The sequence below is a fragment of the Terrapene carolina genome, unplaced genomic scaffold, assembly GCF_002925995.2.
Source record: "Terrapene carolina triunguis isolate 2854851 unplaced genomic scaffold, T_m_triunguis-2.0 Scaffold90, whole genome shotgun sequence".
NCBI lineage: Eukaryota > Metazoa > Chordata > Testudines > Emydidae > Terrapene > Terrapene triunguis.
The window spans coordinates 2,137,377-2,163,860 of NW_020664441.1; the positions used below are offsets into that span (position 1 = coordinate 2,137,377).

Consider the following 26,484-nt stretch of genomic DNA (forward strand, 5'->3'; position numbering starts at 1 on the left):
AATTTTCCTCCAGGGTAGATTGGCAGAGGCCCTGGAGGTTTTTCGCCTTCCTCCGCAGCATGGGGCAGGGGTCACTTGCTGGAGGATTCTCTGCGACTTGAAGTCTTTAAATCACGATCTGGGGACTTCAACAGCTGAGTCAAGGGAAAGAATTATTCCAGGAGTGGGTGGTCAGCTTTTGTGGCCTGCATCATGCGGGAGGTCAGACTAGATGATCATAATGGTCCCTTCTGACCTTAAAGTCTATGAGTCTATGAGAATTCTTACACTTGCTTGCCCTTAACAAACAACAAATCAACTTAAACACACACACAAATTTCCTCCCAGTGAGAGGAATGGAGAAGAAACCACAAGCAATGAATGCTAGATGAATTTGTCATAGGAAGGTGCTCACATACCATAGTGATGGGCATAATACAAGAACCCGAATAGAATAGAATACAGAGGTTAATGACCAACATGTAAAAATTAAATCCCCTGATCATGGGTGCCCCAAATTTTAGATGCCTAGCATGAAACACACAAGCCCATTGACTTCAGCTGGAGCTGTGAGTGCTCAATACTGCTGAAAATTAGGCCCGGTGGGTCTGAAGCTGTACACCAAAAAATAGAGACATGCACAATTAGGGATGCTTTTGACATGTTGGGCCTAAGTGACTTGCCAAAGGTCACTGGGGGGAAAAGAAGGCAGGCATTCTGATTCTCTTTGCCCCTATGCATGGAAAGGGATGTGTAATTTGGGGCTGCACTGACTCCCCCATCTCATGTCTCTGGCAGTGTGGGAAAAGCCTTTACAGCTGCATGTAGTAACACGGAAATGATTCCAGTGCAGGATCGTCTCAGGTATTTTTTTTCTTCTCTTCTGTCAGTTTTTCCAGTCGCCAGATGCCCACCTCTGTCTGCAGGGCAAGAAAACGAACCACGTAGAAAATCACTTAACATCTGCCAGAGTTTGAGAAGCGCAAATACAGCGATTGATTCAGCTCTCGTGTCTCCCCTCCCCTCCTTGGGTTTGATGATGACATGATTTGGGAATGGCTCAGCCTGGCGATACAGTGCCAAGGTTAGGGAATGGCTTACCTGGGGGAAAGAGGCTAAAGTCGCCGAGCAGAATGCAAGTCATAGTCACTGTCGGAGGAGTTGTCTGGAGGGTTGGAAGACCTGATCGCCCCTTCCAGAGCTGTAAAAGGAAGAAACCATCACTCTCTTCACTATGCAGCCAGAGATCAAGGTGCTAATGACCTCTGTGAGGAGTTCCAGGGATGTAGGAATGAATATCAGGTCCTCCATCCACAGTACCTCTTAAGTCATGCAGAAATCATAAGAGGTAACAACTACATCATGCATTCACATAAGTGACTTTCAGCCAGCTATCACAAAGGTGGTTATTCCCCCTCATTTACAGATGGGGAAACTGAGGCACAGAAAGTTTAACTGATCTGCCTGAAGCAACAGAGTGGAAGAGCCAGAAGAAGAACCCCTATAGAGTGATTCCCACTCTATTCTAGGGAAACACTGTAGTCCATTTCTGCAAAGCAGGCCTGACTGTCTCCCTTCCCTGCTCCCTTGTTCTTGCTGTCCCACACCTGGTCACTATACACTGTGCTGTCTCTTACCTGGATAAGCCGAAAGGTAGGAGTTCTTCTTAGGGGTCTGAGAATAGTCGTTGTCCTCGCCCTGTGCGCCTTGACCTTCCTGACGGGGCCTGAGAGTGACAGTGCTGTTGCGGTGGAATGAAACTAGATGGCAGCACAATGGAGAATTGTTAGTCACTGCATCTTTAAGGTAGAATCATAGCAATGTAAGAATCTACTCCAGTCCCCCCACGCAGAGGCAGGATTAAGTGTACCTAGACCATCCCTACTCCCTCTCCTTTTGAGCTGCAGAATTGTCTTATTGTTTAACCAACATACTGAGTCTTCTTTCAACATTTCCCCCCAAAGTCGTGGTTGAAACTCCTCACCCACATTCACCAACTGCCGGTAGCACCTCCCAAACCCAGACAGGCCAGCGTTTGTGAGTCAGCGGGGCTGAGTAAGAACTGAACCAGCGCGGGAACGCGGTGGAAGTGTGTACTGTGCCACTGGAATTGGAGTGTGACTCAACTATCCCATCTGAGTCACTAAAGAACCATTGAGTCAGCATGGGCCCAGGATGGGATGCTGCACTACGCGAAGTGATAGCGGTGAGTCATGCGTGGTGCTAAGAATTACAGTCCTGCAAGAAGTGATCAATAGGGGGCGTTCTTCCTTCTGAGCAAATATGAAACTGGCCACTAGTCTGGTGAGGAGGGGGTGTTGTGTTGCTGGAGGTGCTGCCTTTTGGTTGAGGTATAAAGCTCCAGTCCTGACCACATGTGGTCATTAACATCTCCATGTCGTTTAAGCTGGGTAATGACATTCTCCCTGCTTAAAATTCCCAGCAGTTTCAATGGGAGAGATTATCCTTCACTGCGCCTCCTTAAAGCTGTACAATGCTGCTGTGTTCCACCCCAGAGATGGCTGCATTTCAGAGGTGGGTGTACGATCCTTTTCTATACAGTGTTCTGGGATACTTAGTAACATTTCAAGGGATAGGATCTTTTGTCCCAGAGCCCTGTCACACATGATGTTCCTGAGCCCTCAGCCATATTTTCCACTTCAGACACATCTTGTACCTGGGCTGTTTTCTGGCCCTGAGATCATTCAGACAGCCTGAATGAAGGTGGTGACATGGTGGGACCAGAGGGAAACCTCAGCACCTGGGGTGGTTGTTGGCTGTAAACCACTTAACCCTCAGGCTGAACAGTAGCCATCCTGTTGCTGAGCTGCGGAGCCCAGGGGGCCTGTGTGTCTGAGATCAAACTGACCGCAGCAGTGCATCAGATGCTTCAGAGGAAGCTGAAGAGATGAGAGTGTTAGGGGTGACCTGCAGAGACCTGCCTCTGTCTTGTGCTTGCTCCTTACCGTTTTGCTGTAATCCAGTTGGGCCTATCCACTGGCGCTGCTGCTTCTTGGCGTCTGCAAGGAGAGGGAGAGGAAAGTGGGGTGGAGGAGGGAAGGGTGAAGTTAGATGGGCACAGACCTGTCTGTCATTTTATACACATCACAGAATCACAGGCACTAGGGGCTGGAGAGCCCCATTAGATCAGCTTGTCCCAGGGTTGTCCCTATGATGCATTTTCTAGTGCTTTGTCCGTTTGGATTTCACACAGCTCCAGCAATGGGGTTTTCCTTGGAGACCGTTCCCCATCCTGATTGATCTCACTGTCAGGAGCAGAGTTTTCTGAATGTTCTGCCTTAATTTCCCTTTTGTCTCCACCTAGCCCCATGAGCCACATCAAATAACCCCTCTGCTTCCTGGCTAGGCACTTGAAGTGCTAGAAATCATTTGGATAAGACAGGGCCTGGCTGTTCCTTTGTGTCATTTCCATGTTTAAGCCTCTCAGGAGCCTGTGAAATACACAACACTGGGTGACTCAAGAGGCTTTTCCATTCTGAACTCCTTTCTTATTTTGCCTGCATTGTGTGGACTAGACAATTATGGATCCCGAGGAGAGGCATTTGTGGTGTGTTTCAAAGAGTGGGAAAGGGACAGCTCCAAACCCCTCTGCCTCAGGAACTCACCTTCCAAAAACTGCTGTACAAGATCAACAGGAGAAATGTGTGTGTGTCTCCTGAATCCTCAAAGGGAACAACATATAAAACTCCTTTTGTTTAAGAGCAATGCATCAGCCAATGTAGCTCTGTGATGCCACTGCTCCAGAGGTGATGGAGTGGGAAAGAGGCCGAAAGAAGGAGAGGACAGGGGAAGACAGCCAGCAGCAGAGCAAAAGGAAGAGAGAGAGAGACTAGGAGAGGGAGAGAAGAAGACGGGAATAGACATAGGAGCTAGAGACTCCCAGCTGTGTGAGTGAGATGAGAACTTGCCCCAGACTCCTTGGAGGAGTGAAGCTGAGGGAGTCATACCATAGCATGTCTAAGGGCAACAGGATCAGTGGTCTCACACCTACAGCAAGAGTTTGTCACGTACATTTCTTCTGTAGTTTCTTGTAGGCGGGAGGTCCACAGATAACGATGAGAACTCCAAGGAGGATCAGAGCCAGGAGGATGCTCACAATGGTTCCTGCTCCCACTCCAGCTGAGCGTGGCTTGAAATTCTGGCCTGGGAAAAGGAGCTGCAGTTACTAATTAATTCCCATATCTTCAGAGACATGCCAGTGCTTCGGACAGGTTTGACAGCTTAGCCAGCCTCTGGTGATCCTCAGAAGAGTCCCACCTTAAACCCCAATCCCTCCACTCCACCCCAAATACTCAGTTACAACCCAAAATCCCCATGTCAAGCCCTTCCCAAACTCCCAATCTAGATCGCAAACCTCACTCAACTCACATCTTCTGCCCTCAAACACCACCTTCTACCCAATTTCCAACCCCAGCAATTTGCAAAGGTTGATTGTAGATCAGGCAAATTTCTCTTCCTCCCCATTTCCTTAGTGCATCAGCCACATGTGGGTCTTTGTCCCCTTTGAGTGGCTGGTCCACGTAAAAGATTTATGAGTCTGCTACTGCCACCAGGCTAAAGGCATTAGTTCTTTAGCCTAAGAGTAGCAGCTCATGTGAGCTCCAGAGATCCTGTGTTCCATCCCTATGGATGACCTAGCCAAAGGGTCATCACCGGCCTGTTTCCTGATGTAAAGTGGTCCCACCCTGTGAGGGACAAGCGCTGCTCTAAAACACAAGAGAACCTGTTGGCTTACACGTGACTCTGGTTTTGGAGCAGGTTGTTCTTTGGAAAGTGGGACACTGCTGGAGGTGCTCTTGGCTGCAGGACACTCCCCGTGTCTTGGCACCTTGGACTTGGACGCTCAAGGAGAGGTTCCCGCACTGCAGCTCTTGGCACACCTGCTGCCCTCTAGATTTCCTCCATGGACTGGAATCGCACAGAACTTCCCATTTCCCCTTATGGAACACCTCCATGACCCCTTCGCAGGGGCTCTGGCTGTCCCCAAGGCTTTGCATTATCCTTGGCTGGAAACCTGGGGAGGAGACAAGCAGGGATTGGTGAGACTCCATGGCCAGTGGATGTCTGAATGACCCAGCTGACTATAGGCTATGTGGCCTAGTGGGTAGAACACTAGCCTGACACTCAGGAGACCTGGATTCTGTTCCCATCCCTGCCGCTAAACTCTTGGGTGATTGTGGACAAGGTACTTCACTTCCGTGTCCCCTCCCACCCTTTGTCCTGTGCAGTGAGAATGGAAGCTCTTGGGGGCCGGAGCTGTCTCTCATGATGTGTCTATACAGCGCCTAGCATGATGGGATCCTGATCTCATATGAGGCCTTCAGGTGCTGCTGTTATACAAATAATTCATAACAATGGGCAGCCTGATGGGATTCCAGTGCATTTGATACCTAATGCTGCTAGTTAATAGTGTTTTATGTGGTGTACGTGGCCATGAAAACCACCCCATTCACTGCTGCATTTCACAGCCCGTGGTACTGCACTAAATTCCTATCTATTCCAGTGTTGGTTAGACCCCAGGCTGGGGTGGCAGGTGCTCCGAGTTCTAATCCTGACTCACTGTGTGATCCGGGGCAAGTCCACGTTTTTGCCTCCTGTAAAATGGGGACGATAATCATGACTCATAGGGAAATTATAAGGGTTAATGATTAATGTGTGAACAGTGCTTGGAAATCCTCATCTACAAGCGGCTAGAGAAGTACAGAGTATTAGTAAAGCAGTATTGTACTGCATCATATGGGATATTAATTGCACTGTATTGTATCATATGGCCTTGCATTGCAATGGATGCTATCTATGGTACTGTGTTTCAATGACATTGCATTTCCATGTGTTGTGCTGCAGAGTATTTATATTATATTTGCATTGTATTGCATTTTAACCTATAGCATTGCATTTGTACGGTGTTGCGTTGCATTGGCTTGCACTGTTCTCAACCCAAGAGTCTGAAAATTCTCGGTCAGAAGTAGTTGTTACTAGAAATAAACTCGGTAATAATTTTGACTGACAGTCGGCATTTCTGAGGCTAATGCAGATGATGCTGTTGTGCGGAAAAGTGATGCCAATCTTGACACTTTTAGATTTGCAGACTAAGGGATGAGGGAGGAAAAGAAGAGCTGAGGGTCAAAATTGCTGGCAGTTACAGGCAGCAGAGGCCAGAAGTAGGTGTGGAGATAGAAGAGAGGGGTATATTTTTGAGGAGTTTCCTTGCTATTCTAGAAATGTTGTACCACAATCTGACACTAGGTTCACGGCCATGCAGGCTGCCAGTGGAGTGAGTCCCCTCTGCCCACCTCGTGCAACAACTGGGCTACTGGGATGGATTGGCCTCTTTAGAGTGCACAGGAATAAAGGTGAAACATGGCAGGAGAGGAAAGCAAAAAGGAACTTGACTTGGCTGTCCTAAGATGGACTCACTCACCGGAGCAGATGACAGAGGCTGGGGTTTTGTCCTGAGAGTTCCTGGTTCTCTTGAAACAGTCTGGGATAGAGTCACTTCTACATGATGCCACCATCTCCCAATGGACAGGTAGACGCTGACTTTCATTTTTCATGAAGAAAGGCCACTCTTTCCACTCTAAGGCATCACCGCAGCCCACCTTCGGGCAAACCCAGCGAGCCAGCTCCATCTCGTTTTCTGGACTTGATTGGACCGTTCCTGAGTGGCCTCCCATGTAGAGCTCCACAATCCCTGAGCAGTGGAACCTCCCATCTACCAGGTTCAACCTGGGTGGGCCTGGGAGAAGGACAAAGAGAAGGGGATTGTTACGGACAGTGACACCTTCTCTACACCATGGCACATAACTTACCCACATTGCCTGCGATAAAGGCCCGGGGATGCCTTTCTGCTGCTTTTTTTTGGTCATATTAACCAGGGGAGTATTTTGGTATTTTCTCTCCCTAGTCATTTGATAGGTGTAGCCTGGTAGGCTCCAGCTGTGGTGAGCTGTGGGTGATTGTTAGGAGACAGCTCGGGCCCAGTGGGTAAGTGAAATCCCACTGGGGGCACGTACCTGCATTGATAGCATATCCCTCCCCACCACCTTCCTTATTCCAGCTTCTCGTCTACTCCTGACACAATGGGAACAACTGTTAGGGGTGTTTTCCAGCCCGCATCTGCTCAGCCCTAGGGGGCTGCTGTGACCCTGTGGGGTAGTTCAGTTCCTGAGCAGAGTTTTCATCAATAATTGAAATTAAATCACCCAAATGCCCATTAAATTGAAAATGTAATGGAACTATCTATCATCACCATACAGATCTATCTATGTAATAATCAGAGTAACATAGAATTTGCCATACTAGATCTAATTACTGCTCCCTCCCCTGCTTTACCATAACAGACCATTTTGTCTCATATCTCACCCCCTGCCAATGCCATACTAGATTAGACCATTGATCCATGGAGTTCAGTATCCTGCCTCCTGCTGCACCAGTTCAGACAGCTGTCCACCTAGTCCAGTATTGTGTTTCCACTAGCAGCCTGTACCTGATGCTTCAAAGCCAGGTGAAACCCCCATAATCCAGCTTGCCCAATGTGCAGTGCTGTTCATTGGGGTGGGAAAGGGGAATTATATTCCAGCCCCAGGATGGATCTGTTTATGCCCCTGAAGTATGAGATACAATTATCACGTTTTAGCTGGCCTCCCTACAAATGTTATTATCCATCATAAGATCATCTGTCCCTCTTAAAAACCCATACACAGATGGCTTCCTGCAGCAGTGAGTTCCATGGGTAGATGTCTCACTGTGCAAAGAAGCATTTGCTTTGATTTGCTAGATGTTAATTTCACCAAGGGACTCCTTTCATTTCTTGCATCATCTCTGCTAATGATAACCTATAACTATGGTAACTTGCAACCATTTCTATCAGAAGAGTGAATGTGGATCTGAATGGATTTGGTGAACCTGGGTTTGTGGAGTTTCCTTACCAGTGGGTTCTGGTGTAGTTGGTGGTGGTGGCGCAGTGGTGGTTTTTTCCGGTTCTGAAATGATAAGGATGTCCAAAATGTTTTAGTGGGTTGCAGACCCAGCCCCAGGCAAAAGTTCTACGGGAGGCAGTCAGGAAGGGTGTTATGTTCACTGAATAGACACAGAGAGAAATTAAATAAAAAAGATAAATTCCCTTGCTGGAAGGTTGCAGTGTAATTCTACGTTATTTCTTAGAATTCAGAACAATAGCATATGAAAACTTAAGAACACACAGAGAGAACACAGGCCGCTCCCTAAGGTAGCGAGACACAACTCACCCACCTTGCTTTAAGCTGACTCTTTTCTGCCTGAATCTGATTGTAAGCAGGACCAAGAACATCTGTTCCTCTGCTCTTAGTGGTAACTTGTAATTCCAATACAGTCCTCAATACACCACAAAGGGGAAGACGAGACCTACCTTTGCAAATCACGGTCAGAACCTGCGTGCAGTTGGATTTCTCCCAGCGGCAGTTCCTCAGGTCAGCCCCATTCCCCGGGCAGTCCGGCTTCATACTTTCCATGTGTTTCTGTTCTGAGTCTATTTTGAGAACCTCACTGGAGGGGGAGCCACAGCCCAGCTCTGCACAGACTATTTCTGTGACCATCTGGTTCCAAACACTGCTACAAACTCTCTCCCAGCGGCCCATACGGTTAACCTCCAGCAGGCCTGAACATCTGCAGCCAGAACCTGTGAGTCTTGTGCGCCACACTGCTGAGAAAGTAAAACAGCACGTTAGAGAGAAGAGCAGTGTTTAGGAAATCTCTCCTCTCTCTCCCCTTGTGTCTGTCTCCCTCTCTTTAGCTTTGTCTTCTCTGCCTCAGAAAAGTGTGTGTTTTATGGCAGGATAACTAGTACACGTTAGCTCCCCTGCTGTACAATTCCAGTGGAGACAGGGCACTGTAGTTTTTAAATATGCAAGACTGATTGAGGCTGAGCAAATAATCGATTTTTCAGTTTGTGGGCTGAACTGAAACATTCAGGAAAAAAATCAGTTTGGTTTGAACTGAAACAATTTTTTTTTTCTGAAACGAAACAACAACAAATCTTTTCAGGTCAATCAAAACATTTTTTTTTTTACCCCAAATGACATTTGTTTTAGTTTTTTTTCATATCAGGTTAAACTAAATGTTTCATTTGATCCCAAATGAATTTTTTTTTAATTTTCCTTTCAGTGTTTTTCACCCTTTGTTTTTAAATTTAGCTAAACTTTGAAATGCAACAAGGGGGGGAAGGTAATATCTTTTCTTGGACCATCTTCTGTTGGTGAGAGAGAGAGACAAGCTTTCGAGCTTACACAGAGCTTCAGACTTTAGGAAGAGCTCTGTGTGAGCTTGAATGTTTGTCTCTTTCACCAACACAAGTCGATCCAATAAAAGCTATTACCTCCCCCACCTTGTCTCTCTAATATCCTGGGACCAACACGGCTACAAAACACCACAAACAATTTGAAAGGAAACATCATTTTGAAATGGCTAAAATGGACTGTTTCGACATTTAAAAAAAAAATTCATTTTTTTTCAGCCAACACTATTTACCAAATTTAACCCAAATTTGTGAATAGTTCTGGTGCCTTGAAAAATGCACTTTTCTGCAAATTAACTATTCACCAACCCTCCCCCCCCCCCCAAAAAAAAAATTATTCCCAGAGCTCTAGTGCTGACCTGACCCTTGTAAAAGCTACAGGTGCCTTGTCTCCACTAAGATTTTATAGTAGGCTAGTGAATGCATGTTAATTATCCCCATGTAAACCCCCACCTTTTCTGCAGTGAAGTCAGCCTTCAGCTCACTCTGTCTCCTGTTAGTTCCCTTTGCTCCAGTGCTGTCTGAAATGTCAGCAGGTGTTTTGCGAAGCAGAGCAGGAAGGAAATGGTGCTCGTTTGTTTGTGTGACTCTCAGATGTGTAGTAGTGCGTGTGTGTGTCTCTGAGTGTGTAGACACACTAGTATGCATGGGGAGAAAGCCTGCCTGTCTAGCTGGTCTATACTAGAGCAATGTCGCTGACACTGTTGCAGCTCCATGATGTTAAAACACTGGGAGCCTTGGGATAGATGGGCTGCCAGGTGGATTAGCCTTGGGGTGATCAGCGATAGAAGACATGATGCTAAAAGCCCGGTGGCAGTTAGCAGTATGTCTGCATTAGGGCTCCCAGCATCGCTAACCTCAGTGATGCTGTTTGCAATGGTGGGAAATTTTTGCAAAACTTCCCTTCTGTAGCTGAGGCTTCTGTGCCCCAGAGGTGTTGAGGGGTAAGTATAGTCATCGGAGCCTGGGTTGCTTGACTCAATCCCCCGCAAAGATTTCTCAGGGTCCGAGTCGTCCCAGGACTACGAGGGGGGAGCTGTGCCTGGTTGGCTAACCGTTGCTGCAAAGACATCCTGGGGACATGTCCACACCAGGGCCGGGAACCCAGCATAAGTCTCTCTCATGGTGCCGCAGAACACTAAGCCGGTTGCTGACAAGCTAAGTAACTGACGGCTGCCTGATGGGATTTTATTTTATATTAGGGTTACCATATCTATTAAATAAAAAAAGAGGACCCTCCATGGGCCCTGGCCCCGCCCATTTCCCCACCCCAGCCCCGCCCCAAGTCCGCCCCTTCCCCGCTCTAACTCCGCCCCCTCCTCCCTCCCACTCCCAGCCACGGGGAAAGGGCTGCCCGAGCGCTACCGGCTTCACGGTTTGCCGGGCAGCCCCCAGACCCTGCGCCCCCGGCCGGCGCTTGCCCAGCGCAGCTGGAGCCCGGGAGGGGAAGCGCCCAGCCGGGGGCGCAGGGTCTGGAGGCTGCCCAGCAAACCGTGAAGCCGGTAGCGCTTGGGCTTCGGGCAGCCCCCTTGCCTCCGGACCCTGCGCCCCCAGCCGGGCACTTCCCCTCCCGGGCTCCGGCGGCGCAGGGTCCGGAGGCATGGGGGCTGCCCGAAGCCGGTAGTGCTCGGGCAGCCCGGCTCTTAAACAGAGCCGAAGAGTCAGGGGAGGAACAGAGCCACCATTTTCCCGGACATGTTCGGCTTTTTGGCAATTCCCCCCGGACGGGGGTTTGAGTGCTGAAAAGCCGGACATGTCTGGGAAAAAGAGGACGTATGGTAACCCTATTTTATATCCAAGATCAACATGGCTTGAAAGAGGCTTCAACAGATGCACTGACCTGCAAAGTTCTGGCCTTCCCCACCGTGGCAGGAGGTCACTGCAAAGAGAAAAGACTGTCAGGAAAAGTGAGGTGGGCAGGGCAGCCATGACTTCAGTTCAAACCTACTTCTCATTAGGAACCAGGCAGCTAATGCTGCGCCATTCCCCTTGGCCAGGGACCCTTGACACCTGGTTCTAAACTGTGCTCCCACTGAGGGACATTTCCTGCTAGAAGCATCCTCTGCATCTTCTGTCCATCCCTGCAACATTTTTGGAAGAGCCTTCACTATCCTTCAATAAAACCATCACACCATCTCGCAATGGAGCTAAGCACAGACTATCAGGCCTCAGCAAAGGATTTCTTAGGGCCCAATGAGGCCAGTACAGAATTAATCCCTATATCAAGCATGTTTTAAATGTCCTGAGTGATAGAGCTGCCGCTGCTTCCATGTCTGGAGCCTTTTCTGATCCACTGTTTAATTATTATTATTTATATTACAAAAGCACCTCAAGTCCCAATGGAGACTGGTGCCCTGTGGTGCATGGAACAAACACATAGTGAGGGACAGTCTCTGCCCCCGAAATGCTTAGAGAGACAAGACAGGCAAAGAGTGGGAGGGGAAACTGAGGCACGAGAGGGGAAAGGACTTGCCCAAGGTCACGCAGTAGGTCAGAGCTGGGGATAGAATCCAAGTGTGAGGCAGCGACCTCTTGATGCCCACTGGGAGAGGGCACAGGGGTGCATAAGGGTTCCAGGAATCCCCTGGGTCTGGTCTCAAAGGGCGTTATGTAAGGGCTCTGCTGAAAGCTTGTGTCATGCTGATCAGCATCACCACTGTGAAATGTAGGTGTGGATAATACGTAAGGCCCTGTGTATATATTCTAAAAATTAGGCTCTTCGGGTTTGTGAGTTGGGGGTGGTCACCAAAAGGTGACATACAACTTTCTTTCCAGCAGGAGACGCTTATCTAGCTGTCTGGCTATATGCAAATTGGGTACTGTTTGCTTCACAATGAACTAGTTACAGTCTGAGTCGAATGCTAATCAAGAGATGGCAAAGTCTCCAGGGTTGATTCTAGACTGGAAATAACAAGCAGCAGGGGGGTTCCCCATTTACAAGCGAAGACACTGGATTGTTGGAACTCTATCTGGGAGTACAGAAGTACCCCCGTTATCCATCACCTAGGAGAGAAGCCTCCAGCATGCTTGTTTAGTTGGCCTGGTTGTTAGGTGCTGGGAGAAAGACTTTGGGTGAGCTAAACTTCATGAGCCAGAAAAGTGTCTTGTTAGTTAAGTCTAGGCCTGGACAACAGGAGGTGGTTTTATTTGGCACGTAACCAATTGTTTCCAATATTTCTACTTACTTGCTATGACTTGAACCTCTGTTCCTTGTTAAATACACTTATCCTTGATTCCCCTATAAACGTATCGACGTGTTGTGAGTTGAGCCGAGCGGTGAGCTGAAGTGTAACTGGGAAGCTACAGGATACTGTTCCTTTGGGAACAGCGGCTGTGTGAATTCTTTTCAGAGTAGCAGCCGTGTTAGTCTGTATCCGCAAAAAGAACAGGAGTACTTGTGGCACCTTAGAGACTAACAAATTTATTAGAACATAAGCTTTCGTGGGCTACAGCCCACTTCTTCGGATGCATATAGAATGGAACATATATTGAGGAGACATATAAACACACATACAGAGAGCATGAACAGGTGGGAGTTGTCTTACCAACTCTGAGAGGCCAATTAAGTAAGAGAAAAAAAACTTTTGAAGTGATAATCAAGATAGCCCAGTACAGACAGTTTGATAAGAAGTGTGAGAATACTTACAAGGGGAGATAGATTCAATGTTTGTAATGGCTCAGCCATTCCCAGTCCTTACTCAATGCTAAATTGATTGTATCTAGTTTGCATATCAATTCCAGCTCAGCAGACAGACTCCAATGAGAGACTGCAACCTCACAACCCTGGAAACCCCCGGGAAGTGTCACATCAGGTCTCCTGAGTCTCCATCTGGGGCCCTATCCACTAGCCCACCCTGCCTCTCAGTGTGTGTGACACATGCCCTGCCAATGGCTGGCCTACAGACCTTTATGAATCTGGCCCTGCTTCTAGGGGGAGGATTCACTCCTGCAGCTCGTGTCCTTAGTGCTGAAGACCTTGGGTGCAAGCCCTGCCAGCACCCCAGTGGGATCATATTCACATCTGTAAACCCCATTTTAAAGGAACTTTGGCCCAGCTTGCTTGAAAGCATTCGGAGTGAGATGGTAGCAGCTCCAGCACCTTCAGCGATCACCAAAGGCTGGGTGCAGGGGTAGCTGCAAGAAGGATGGTGAGGCTGTAGCAAAACTAAATGCGTTCTCTGCCTCGCTGTGTGCTACTGAAGCTGGTGGGAAGCTGTGCATTGCAGGTGGATTCCTACCCCAAGGGCTCTTTCTGGAAAATCACCAGGAAGCCCTCCCCAGCTGTGATCTTGAGGAGGGAGTGGGCAGCGAAGTAAGGACATCTGCAGAGCACACAGACTTCGCTGGGTTAGTACAGCTGGTGGTGGTGCGCCAGGAGCTCATGGAAGTGGGGGAGGAGATCAGGCTCGGGGAGAGGAGTCTGACTCTGATCTAATGTAAGACAATGCATGCTGGAAAGAATGGTCAGAGTGTCTCACATGCGCGGATGGGCTCCGGTCTCATGGGTTACTTAGGGGAAAAGGACATGGGGCCAGAGAAAGGCTGTGGAATAAGAAGATACTAGTCCATTATTGAGATCAATAGGGTGATCTACATCAGCTGGGGATTGGGTGCATTGACTTGTTGATTCCCATTGAGCTATGGCCAATTTACACCAGGTGGGGATCTGGCCCATTATATCTATATGGTCACTTTTCAGAGTAAACCTGTGCTTTTGAACCCTTATCAAAACCAGCTCTGTATTCTGCAATGAAGGCCTGACAGTGCCACCAGGGTAAGCTGTAGCCGTTGGGCCCAGCACGGTAGAATATTGTCATGTATTTTTATAAGCAAATATCCCCAGGCTCTTGGCTCTTGTGAATTTTTTGTTATTATTATGATCCTTGTATACAATCTAGAATTGTAACAAGATGCAATCAGTGGATAGACAAACAGGGGAGGGATGGGGTAGAGGACAAGGTATCAGGAAAAGATGGATCCATTATACAGAATGGCTGTTTGTACCTAATCCACAGCCGGTGTAAATCCGCATTAGTATTTAGGACCGATCGTTTTGACTGGTTGAATTCACAGGTAATTTCTGTTTGGATGCACATTAAAAAATCACTACTAGACCTCACTCCTAACTGCTGTGAGCTAGTCTGTTAGCATTTCAGATTTCTGGAGGAAGGATATGCTTTGATCTCTTGTGCATCCTAGCCTTCCTTTCCCCAGCTTGACTGTAACTCAAGATTTTTGCTATTGATATAAAGACTCAGGGCCAAAGCCCTAGATGGTGTAAATCAATCTAGCTCTATTTGATGTTAACGCAGCTACATCAATTTACACCAGCTGAGCATCTGGCCTTCAGTTTAATTAAATGTGTAACATGCTTAACGGCTTTCCCTGTTGGCACATCAGTTAGTCACTCCCCCTTCCGTTGGGTGATGCTAAGTTAAAGCCTCTGTGGAAGACACTGCTGCTAGTATTTAAATGGTGGTTCTAGTCAGTCTGTTCCAAAGAGATCATGGTGTTCCACACTGATTCCCACCTGTGAGTCTAGATACGACGTGCTCAATTCGCAAATCCACAGCAGATAATTCTAACCACTGTAAGCGCCACACGCTCCCTGCGGGATCTGGAAATCCAGCTTAGCCTTTCCTGCCTCCTGCACCATTGTCATTGCCAGGAATACAGAGTCAGCGCAGGCAAGCCTGCTGATGTTGCCCTCCGCTCACTCTTCCACAGCTGTGCAATGCTCACAGGACTGGTGCAAGGACAATCTGCGGTGATTTAAAGACACCGTGAGGAAGGGGCCATGTTTCTATGCACTTTCCCGCTCATGTCTCACCTGAATTTTGAATTTTGGGATATTTTTAAATACTTGGACCCAGATCTCCAGCTGGTGCAAATCAGCATAACTCCATTGGAATCAATGGATCAGAACCCCAGCTGGTGTAAATAGGCCCTAGCTCCATTAGAGTCAATGGGGCTACATCAGTTTACCTCAGCTGAAGATCTGGCCAATAGTATCCTTAACACAGAATGTAAATAGGATATGGGGTCTTGGGCAGGCCGTCTGCACTAGCGTGACTTTATAGATTCACTGGTGATCAGCTAGTCTGACCTCCTGTACAACTCAGGCCTTATAAAATAATTCCTAGAACAGATCTGTTAGAAAAACATCGTATCTTGATTTAAAAACTGTCAGCTATGGAGAAATCCACCACAACCCTTGGTAAGTTGTTCCACTGGCTAACTACCCTCAACATTAAAAATTGACACCTTATTTCCAGTCTGAATTTGTCTAGCTTCAACTTCCAGCCGTTGGATCATGTTCTACCTTTCTCTGCTAGATTGAAGACCCCATTGTGATGCTGGCAGACCAGGTGCCAGTGCTTGCCAAAGCCCCAGGCTTCACTGAACACTTACAAATGCAGAACAGGAAGCTAGGCCGGTGTGTTTCACTCTATGCATCTGAAGAAGTGAGCTGTAGCCCACGAAAGCTTATGCTGAAATAAATTTGTTAGTCTCTAAGGTGCCACAAGTACTCCTGTTCTTTTTGCAGATACAGACTAACACGGCTGCTACTTTGAAACTTGTGTATAGATCAAAGTGATTGTTAAATGTATAAGAATGTCTTTGGTGTTTGAATGTCATGAAAACGAATGGGATGCTGCGTGCATTGTTATCACTTATCTGTATCCTGTTATAATGCAATGGCAAACATTTACATTTTGTGCGTCGCTGTAACTAAATAACTAGGGCTGTCAAGCGATTAAAAAAATTAATCACGATTAATCGCGAGATCACGATTAATCGCACTGTTAATAATAGAATACCATTTATTTAAATATTTTTGGATGTTTTCTACATTTTCAAATATATTTCAATTACAACACAGAATACAAAGTGTGCAGTGCTCACTTTATATTTATTTTTGATTACGAATATTTGCACTGTAAAAAAACAAAAGAAATAGTATTTTGCAATTCACTTAACTCAAGTACTGTAGTGCAATCTCTTTATCATGAAAGTTGAATTTACAAATATAGAATTATGTACAAAATAAACTGCATTCAAAAATAAAACAATGTAAAATTTGAGAGTCTGCAAATCCACTCAGTCCTACTTCTTGTTCAGCCAGACAATCGCTCAGACAAACAAGTTTGTTTACATGTGCAGGAGATAATGCTGCCCGCTTCTTGTTTACAATGTCACCTGAGAGTGAGAACAGGTGTTCTTATGGCACTGTCGTAGCCAGCGTCGCAAGATATTTACATGCCAGATATGCTAAAGATTCATATGTCCCTTCATGCTTCAACCACCGTTCTAGGGCACATGTGTCCATGCTGATGATGGGTTCTAAGATCCAAAGCAGTGTGGGCCGATGCATGTTCATTTTCATTATCTGAGTCAGATGCCACCAGCAGAAGGTTGATTTTCTTTTTTGGTGGTTCGGGTTCTGTAGTTTCTGCATCGGAGTGTTGCTCTTTTAAGATTTTGAAAGCATGCTCCATCCCATCCTGATCAGATTTTGGAAGGCACTTGAGATTCTTAAATCTTGGGTTGAGTGCTGTAGCTATCTTTAGAAATCTTACATTGGTACCTTCTTTGCATTTTGTCAAATCTACAGTGAAAGTGTTCTTAAAATGAACCACATGTGCTGGGTCATCATCCGAGACTGCTATAACATGAAATATATGTCAGAATGCGAGTAAAGCAGAGCAGGGGACATACAATTCTCCCCCAAGGAGTTCAGTCACAAATTTAATTAACGCATTATTTTTTTAACAAGCATCATCAGCATGGAAGCATGTCCTCTAGAATGGTAGCTGAAGCACAAAGGGGCAAACGAATGTTTAGCATAGCTGGCATGTAAGCACAAAAGTAGAAGCGTTGCCAGCAGATCGAGGGAAGTGATTATTCCCCTCTATTTGGCACTGGTGAGGCCACACCTGGAGTATTGTGTCCAGTTTTGGTCCCTCCACTACAGAAGGGACGTGGACAAATTGGAGAGAGTCCAGCGGAGGGCAATGAAAATGATTAGGGGGCTGGGACACATGACTTATGAGGAGACGCTGAGGAAACTGGGCTTATTTAGCTTGCAGAAGAGAAGAGTGAGGGGGGATTTGATAGCAGCCTTCAACTACCTGAAGGGGAGTTCTAAAGAGGATGGAGCTAAGCTGTTCTCAGTGGTGGCAGATGACAGAACAAGGAGCAATGATCTCAAGTTGCAGTGGAGGACATCTAGGTTGGATATTAGGAAAAAACTATTTCACTAGGATGGTGGTGAAGTACTGGAATGGGTTACCTAGGAAGGTGGTGGAATCTCCATCCTTAGAGGTTTTTAAGGCCCGGCTTGACAAAGCCCTGGCTGAGATGATTTAGTTGGGGTTAGTCCTGCTTTGAGCAGGGGGTTGGACTAGATGACCTCCTGAGGTCTCTTCCAACCCTAATCTTCTATGATTCTAAGAAGCGGGCAGCATTATCTCCTGTAAATGTAAACAAACTTGTTTGTCTTAGCGATTGGCTGAACAAGAAGGACTGAATGGACTTGTAGGCGCTAAAGTTTTACATTGTTTTGTTTTTGTACACTTTTTGATTTCAATTACAACAAAGAATACAATATATATGAAAATGTAGAAAAACATCCAAAATATTTAATAAATTTCAATTGGTATTCTATTGTTTAACAGTGCGATTAAAACTGATTAATCGCGATTAATTTTTTTGAGGTAATCGCGTGAATTAACTACGATTAATTGACAGTCTTATAAATAACCCTTCAAACGAGAAAGAAGCCTTGTGGAATGCAAATGAAGAACTTTAACAGGAAAGTGCTAATTTCGAAGCAAGTGGTCACTGTGTGTGATGATCGGCGATCAAAGACTCTAAGTGCGCTCCTCATTCTCTGGCATCAAAGAAAGAGCCCATGTGACAGCTTGGTTTCTGTGAGAAGCTATAAGTATGGACACAAGGAAAAATTCTTCATCTCTGGACTGTTTAGATTCTAACAGGGCAGAATAAGTGAACAAGAAGATGGAGATCCCCAGAGTTATTCTGGGTAGCCCTGAGAGACTTTTGGAAACTGACAGATTACTACATCTCTGCCACCATTCGGAATTATAGACTGTACAGATATTTTCACCTGCTTTACCCTCTCAGTAACTCTCATTCCTTTTTCTTAGCTAATAAACCTTTAGTTAGTTTACTATAGAATTGGCTACCAGTGCTGTCTTTGATGTGAGATCAAGGACACAAATTGGTCTGGGTGAGTGATTGGTCTCTTGGGACTGGAGGTAACCTGGATATTTTGTGATTTATTTATTTATTTATTTTGGTGTAAGGGACCATTTGTCACATAGTCCAGCTTGCCTGGGTGGCAAGATAGACTGGAGAGTCTAAGGGGACTGTCTGTGACTCCATTATAAGACTATTATAGTACTCTGGTACTGGGTTGGTGAAATCTAATTATAGAACATACCACCAGTTTGGGGTGTCTGCCCTATTTTTGACAATCTGCCCTGAACTGGGCACTCATAATCACAAGCTACCCCAGACAACATAACACTCATTATTAAATATTTGTCCCTCATGTAGGTACTTATAGACTGTAATCAACTCACCCCTTAACCTTCTCTTGTTAAGTGAAATAGATTGCACTCTTTGAATCTATCACTATAAGGCATGGGTTCTAATTCTTTAATCATTCTTGAGGCTTCTCTCTGAACCCTCTCCAATTTATCAACGTTTTTCTTGAATTATGGACACCAGAACTGGACACAGGATTTCAGCAGCGGTCATGCCAGTGCCAAATACAGAGGTAAAAATAACCTCTCTACTTCTATTTGAGATTCCCAGCTAAGCATCCCAGGATAGCATTACGCCTCTGGCCACAGCATTGCATGGGAGCTCCTATTCAGCTGATTATCCACCATAACCCCCAAATCTGTTTCAGAGTCACTGCTTCCCAGGATAGAGTCCCCCATTCTGTAAGGATTGCCTACATCCTTTGTTCCCAGGTGTATACATTTACATTTAGTCATATTAAAACATTGTCTGCTTGCCTCCAGTTTACCAAGTGATCCAGATTGCTCTGCATCATTATTTACCACTCCTGGATTTTTATGTCATCTGCAAATGTTATCAGTGATGATTTTACATTTTCTTCCAGATCATTAATAAAAATGTTAGTAGCATAGGGCCAAGAACTGATCCTGTGGGACCCCACTAGAAACACATCCATTTGATGCCAATTCCCTGTTTGCAGTTACATTTTGAGACCTATCATTTGCCAGCTTTTAATCCATTTAATGCGTGCCATGTTAATTTGATCTCTTTCTAGATTTTTAATCAAAATGTCATGTGATACCAAGTCAAATGCCTTACAGAAGTCTAAGCATATTACATCAACCCCATTACTTTTATCAACCAAACTTGTAATCTCGTCAAAAAAAAGATATCAAGCTAGTTTGACAAGATCTGTTTTCCATAAACCCATATTGATTGGCATTAATTATATTACCTCCCTTTAATTCTTTATTAACTGAGTCCTGTATCAGCCCCTCCATTATCTTGCTTGGGATCAACGTCATGCTGACAGGCTTATAATTACCCGGTTCATCCCGTTTATCCTATTAAAATATTGACACAACCAGGGCCGGCTCCAGGGTTTTTGCCGCCCCAAGCGGCGGAAAAAAAAAAAAAAAAGCCGCGATTGCGATCTGCGGCGGCAATTCGGCGGGAGGTCCTTCGCTCCGAGCGGGAGTGAGGGACCGTCCGCCAAATTGCCGCCGAATAGCTGGACGTGCCGCCCCTCTCCGGAGTGGCCTCCCCAAGCACCTGCTTGCCAAGCTGGTGCCTGGAGCCGGCCCTGGACACAACATTAGCTTTCTTCCAGTCTTCTGGAACTTTCCTTGTATTCCAAGACATACTGAAAATTAGCATTAATCATCCAGCAAACTCCTCAGCCAGCTCTTTTAAACTCTTGGATGCAAGTTATCTGGACCTGCTGATTTAAAAATGTCTAACTTTAGGAACTTTAACCTGAAGAGATCTGTGAATGGGACTATTTCAATGAAGGGCAGCTCTGAAATGATTTACTGTTTTTAACTTGATGGCCAAGATTTTCAGGAGCGACTAGTGATTTTGAGTGGCCAATTTGAGATATCTTAAAGGAACCTTATTTTTGGAAAGGGCTGAGCGCCCATCCTCTTGCAATCGGATCCCTTTTGGTCAGCCAGAAATCAAGGCATCCAAAAATCACTTTGCAAATTTTGTCCAACAACTAGTTAAATTCCTCTCTGGGAAGCTCTAAGTCAGTGAGGTTCCCACCCTCCCCCCCAGGTTCTGCTGTCTGATGCCAATATCACACTGGTTTGACTTTATGATCCCTCACCTGATACTTTGTAAATGTCCAGAAAACCCATGGACACAAAGTTTAAGAATAGGAGGCACAGCGAGGAAGACAGAGCATGTTTCAATGACAGTATTGCAGCCATCTGGGGGATAGTGTCCAGCTTTGGCTGCTTCATTGTAAGAACGACAGCTGAGGCGGTAAAAGTCCAGAGAAAGCAAAAAAGTTGAACTAGTTTTCACAGCCCTTTGGATATGCAGAATTAGGGTGACCAGATGAGAGGAAGAAAATATTGGGACACATGGGAGGGGTCGCCGACAGAGCAAAAAAAACCAACGGAGTGCCGCCGGCAGAGGGGAAAAAAAACAAACACCGGAGTGCGAAATATTGGGACAAATTGCATCGGTCGGGACGTGGGACAAACGCCTAAATATCGGGACAGTCCCGATTTTATCAGGACGTCTGGTCACCCTATGCAGAATGCTCTGTAAGTGTTAAGTGATAATAGCAATTCCTAGCTCTTATCTAGTGCTTTTTTATCCATAGATCTCAAAGTGTTTCACAAAGGAGGTCAGTATCATTATCCCCATTTTACAGATGGGGAAACTGAGGCATGGAGCGGTGACATCCCCTATGTCACTAGCAGACCAGTGGTAGAACTGGGACTAGAACCCAGGTATTTTAATTGCAGCATTATTTATTATTATTTGATTCTATTTATTTATTTTATCATTATCATTCATTTTAAGGTCAGAAGAGGGCCATTATAATCATCCAATATAACAGAGGCCATGGAATTCACCCAGTGATTCCTGCATCAAGTTCATATCTTGTGGTTGAGCTAGAGTGTAATTTTAAGACAGGCATCCAATCTTGATTTATTATTGTGAGTGTGGCTGCTATAACACTTCCAGATCCCAGTCAGGGATCAAGACCCCATTGTTCTAGGCTCAGTATAAACAATTCAAAAGCAGCCGTTGCCCCAGAATGCTCACAGTCTAGGATTTAGACAATACTTAACCTTGTCTACACTAGAAAGTTGTATCGCTTTAACAATGCCAGTTTAGTTAAAAGGGGCACAATTCCTCTAGTGTGGACATAGTTATATCGGCATAACTGTGCTTATACAGCAGCTTATTTCCTTATGAGAAGGAGAATAAAGTACAAACTGGTATAATGTAACTTGACACTGGTATAGCTGTGTACACACTGGGGGTTGTGCTGGTAAAAATCACACCTCTAAATGAAATAGATAGACCAGTACAAAAGCTGCCTGTAGACCAGGCCTTTAGGCAGGAGCCCTTTGTTTGTTATGCATGTCTGTACAATGCCTAGCACAGCGGCGCCCTGATCCATGACACACAGCAGGAGCGTGAACAGACAAGTGGTGGGGAGGACAAAGTGGCCTCCGATGGCCAGGACTGTGTTTTATTAATGGAGCCTCGCAGATTTCAACTCTTCCAGCGCCAGCGATTGTGGTTTTTATTTTAGTTTTCTGAGGGGTGAGTCCAATAGAGTTAGATTTCTCTTTCTCATCGCTCAGGGCCATGAGCAGATTTTGTGCCTGGGTTGGCAAATGTGCCTGGTGGTTTTTTGCAAAACTGGCTTAGCTACACGATGAGGTTTGGAACCCAAATCGATTTGCATCACTGGCACACGCAGAGCCCCACTGACCCCTTTGGGCACCTCTAGGGTGAGTAAAGCAGGCAACGTATGGCCCCATGCGAAGAGATTGCTGCCTCCAGGGTAGTTGAGCACCAGTGGGAGAAAAATTTGAGGGGGAGAGGCCTAAGGTGTATCAGATAAATGGGGGCAAGAGGGCAACTGGACTGAGCCCTAGGCTTACTTGGTCCTGCCACAGTGCAGGAGCCTGAAGTCGATGAAGTCTCAATGTCCTTTCCAGCCCTACAGCTCTATGATTCTATGATCCCTCCTTGATCATAGAATCATAGAAGATTAGGGTTGGAAGAGACCTCAGGAGGTCATCTAGTCCACCCCCCTGCTCAAAGCAGGACCAATCCCCAACTAAATCATCCCTGCCAGGGCTTTGTCAAGCCAGGCCTTAAAAACCTCTAAGGAAGGAGATTCCACCAGCTCCCTAGGTAACCCATTCCAGTGCTTCACCACCCTCCTAGTGAAATAGTTTTTCCTAATATCCAACCTAGACCTCCCCCACTGCAACTTCAGCCAAGCTCCACCCTCTTTGGAACCCCGCTTCAGGTAGTTGAAGGCTGCTATCACATCCCCCCCACTCTTCTCTTCTTCAGACTAAATAAAACTAGTTCTCCTCATAAGTCATGTGCCCCAGCCCCCTAACCATTTTCATTGCCTTCCGCTGGACTGTCTCTAATTTGTCCCCATCCTTTCTGTAGTGAGGGGCCCAAAACTGGACACAATACTCCAGATGTGGCCTCACCAGTGCCGAACAGAGGGGAATAATCACTTCCCTCGATCTCCTGGCAATGCTCCTACTAATGTATACCCTTGTCTACGTGGGTTTGACTCCTGCTTCTGGCACAGCCCTTCCTGAGCCATGTCAAGGCCTTTAGATCAGGGGTTCTCAAACTGGGGATTGGGACCCCTCCGGGGGTCATGAGATTTTACATGGGGGGTTGTGAGCTGTCAGCCTCCACCCAAACCCTGCTTTGCCTCCAGCATTTATAATGGTGTTAAATATATAAAAAAGTGTTTTTAATGTATGAGGGGGGTCGCACTCAGAGGCTTGCTGTGTGAAAGGGGTCACCAGTACAAAAGTTTGAGAACCCCTGCTTTAGATCTTGTATTTGGTGCCTAGATGCCATAGTGATTGGCAGACAGATGCGTTCTGTAGGGGAAAGCATCTTGCCTTCCTCCCAGGCATCAGGTCTCAGCTGCAGACTGGCTGGGCCAAGAGCCTGGTTCAGTACAGCAGTCTAATTTATCAAGTCCTGTGTCTCCTCCCTTCCCTTGCTCTTCCAGAATCCCTCGCCTGCTTCTTCTTTGGCTGGTGTTGGAGGTGGTGAGGGGGGCTTATTACAGGCCTGAAATTACTATTCAGGCCAAACGCCCATTGAAGTCGATGGGCTACATCCTGACTGGTGCTGTGCTAGCCCAGCAGAAATTTCGCCCAAACAGGGACTAAATAAAGACCTAGAGCCAGGTTGTCTCAGAGAGAGAAGAGATGGAAAAGACCTAGACATTTGCCTCTTCTCGAGTCAGTCTGGGCCAGAGTAGGATTAGTCCCTCAGCTGTTGTTATCAATGAGGAGGTTTGTTATGCATTAGTTGAGCACCGACAGTGCAGCGGGCCCCGCGCAATGCCTCCAGAATATGCGCTTCTTGCCTTAAGGTGCTTACGACCTCAGTTAGACTGACCGTGCAATCTGGACACAAGCCGTGGGCTGTCTGGGGAACGGGGGGGCCGGTTTCCCAGTGGCACTGTGGTGAATACAGCGCGCCCTGTAGCAATTATATATTAGCCTGGTTATTGGGATGGTGTTTTCTGCATGGACATTTTGGTCTGAGTGTTTCTTGTGCGGGTCAGGCAGGAAGGAGGAGGTGGCTTGTGATGGTCACTATCATTCGCTGCTTAAGAGTCATTATTGGACAATGCCGAGCAATTAGCTCCAGTGGCTCTCGCTTGATCCCCTTTGAGCCTTCAGGATTGGTTTAGCCAGGAGGGGCCAAAACCCACCAACCCTGGAATAAACCTTCTGAGGAGCAAAAAAACCTTGGCAAGGTTTTAAAAAGGGATGTCCGAGGGAACCAGATTGAGACATGGGAGCCTGCGGGGTGTTTGAGGAAACGTGACCTGCTTTGGTCACCATGGTGGGATGGCAGAATTTAGGTAAGGGCTTGTCCACACGTGAGAGTTATTCTGGATTAATAAGGTAGGGTGTGAATTTGAGGTGGAATTCCTGAATAGCTCCTTGTAAGCCCTAAATTAGACACGCACGAAGGCTGGCTGTTGATTTCAAATCCCTTTTTCTCTCATGCTTTGTTCCAGCTGCTAAATAAAAAATCCTGTGTTTAAGACGGCCACTATACCTGGTCATAGGTTCCCCAAGCCCAGTGGGGCCTGCAGGATGGTAAGTGGTTTGTGTAAGCAGGACAGTGTTCCTAGCTCCTGGCCTAAGAGCGGAAGAATTGCAAGATCCCACCCTGGGACGAGGGCAAGAGGTCCAAAACCTGCTGTAGGTGCACTGAGAGAGACGAGACAGGGAGATAGAGGGGCAACCAGCCAGCCCGCCCTGTGTTTGGGACACGTGCATCAGTACATTTGCAACAGAGCTGGGCAGGAAATGGTTTTCCTGTCCTGCAACAGTGTTTGAGATTTCAAAAAAAGCTCCTATGATGCACTGGGACAAAGCTGAGGTCTTTTCAACTTTTTTCAGAAAAAATACAGGGAGAGAGACCTCAGAATAAGCCAGTGGTTAGGGTATTCACCCAGTGTATGAGAGGTGCCGGTTTAAATCCCTGCTCTGCCTCGTTCAGATAAAGGAGTTGAAATCAGCTGTCTCGCATTGCAGGGAAGTGCCCAAACCGGAAGGCTATTGGCTATGCCCTGGTGGGGCTCTGTCTCTCACTTTGACCAAAAATTCCATCCTGGATCTGAGCAACCACCCCAAAGAACGTTTCCTTTCCCGCGTAAATATTCGGTTTTGACGAATCAGCATTTTCCGGTGGAAAAACCACTTCGGCGAAAATCTCCTGACCAACTGGAGCTCGGCCCATCCAGTTGGAAATGACTCAAGAGGAACTGATGCTGCTTTCCCTTAGTTCGAGTCCTCGCTCGCACCCTCTTTACAGGGCTCACAAAATTACCACTTTGCATTTTGTTATGCTTCTTATTTGTATTGCAGAAGTGGCTACAGGGCCCAGTCAGTGAACAAGGCCTGTTGTATTCAGTGCTGAACAAACAAACAGAGAGAGAGACTAATTCCTGCCCCAGAGAGCTCCTGATCTAGGATTACAACAAGATGCAATTGGTGGATAAATAGACAAACGGGAGGGATGGAGGACCCGGTAGTTGCACAAGACGGAGCCATGGCATAACTGCTTTTTGCACCCGATCCTCACGCGGTGTAACTTTGCACAGCTCCATTGCAGTCAATGGGCCAGATCCCCAGCAGTGCTCATCGACTGTAACTCCATTGAAGCCAATGCCCTTTTACACCTGCTGAGGCTCGGCCTCATATTTCTTCATGGTTTAAAGCCCTGCTTTATTTCAAAAGGCGCAGTGCTAAATAGCAGCTGATGTCATTTATGGGGCTCTGCTCATTTTATTGGCTGATGTTTTGACCATCTGTGTTTGGTTTTCAGCCCATGTCGAAGAGTAGATCACCAAACACACTTTGGCGCCATGTCAATATGACGTATCGTTATGATGTTAAACAGCTAAGCACAATGCCCGACCGAGGCAGCAAATACAAAGACACAGCAGACGTTCTTTGGAACTCCTCATCTGGTGTAAATCAACCCCAGTGGAGTGAGACAGATCGACCCCAGCTGGGGATCTGGCCCATTGACACCAATGGAGTGAGGCCAGTTTACCACAGTTGGGGCTCTAGCCCATTGTTTTAAATTCCTGAAAATCAAAACTAGGACAGGGTGAAATCTACCACACCACCTAGGGGATCTCTGCATTTCTGCACCAGTTCAGTAGGGCCTCATCTATCCTGCCCTGGTTCCCCTGGCTGGACACCTGCCGCGGCAAGAAGATGTGTGATTGCCGCATGCCCTGACTGCAGAGGGAAGGGCGCTCACACACACATCAGGGACTCCTCTGTAGATCAGGGCAGCCGCGCTGAGTCCCTGAATGGCAGAGGCCAGTTCGAGTACTCACCCCACATCCCCACCAAGACCAAGGAGATGAATGCTGGCTGCTGGACTCCCAT

At 46.6% G+C, this 26,484-nt stretch overlaps 1 protein-coding gene across 1 annotated transcript; it reads right to left on the bottom strand.

Moving 5' to 3' along the window:
- Nucleotides 1–1,094: 1,094 nt before the first annotated feature.
- CD5 (CD5 molecule) lies at nt 1,095–26,484 on the bottom strand. The gene is made up of 10 exons (XM_029911229.1): nt 26,433–26,484; nt 11,112–11,150; nt 8,387–8,677; nt 7,929–7,982; nt 6,422–6,736; nt 4,736–5,014; nt 4,012–4,143; nt 2,946–2,999; nt 1,617–1,739; nt 1,095–1,180 (listed from the first exon to the last, which is right to left on the bottom strand). Exons 1-10 carry the CDS (start codon nt 26,482–26,484, stop codon nt 1,095–1,097), a joined length of 1,425 nt encoding a protein of 474 aa, XP_029767089.1.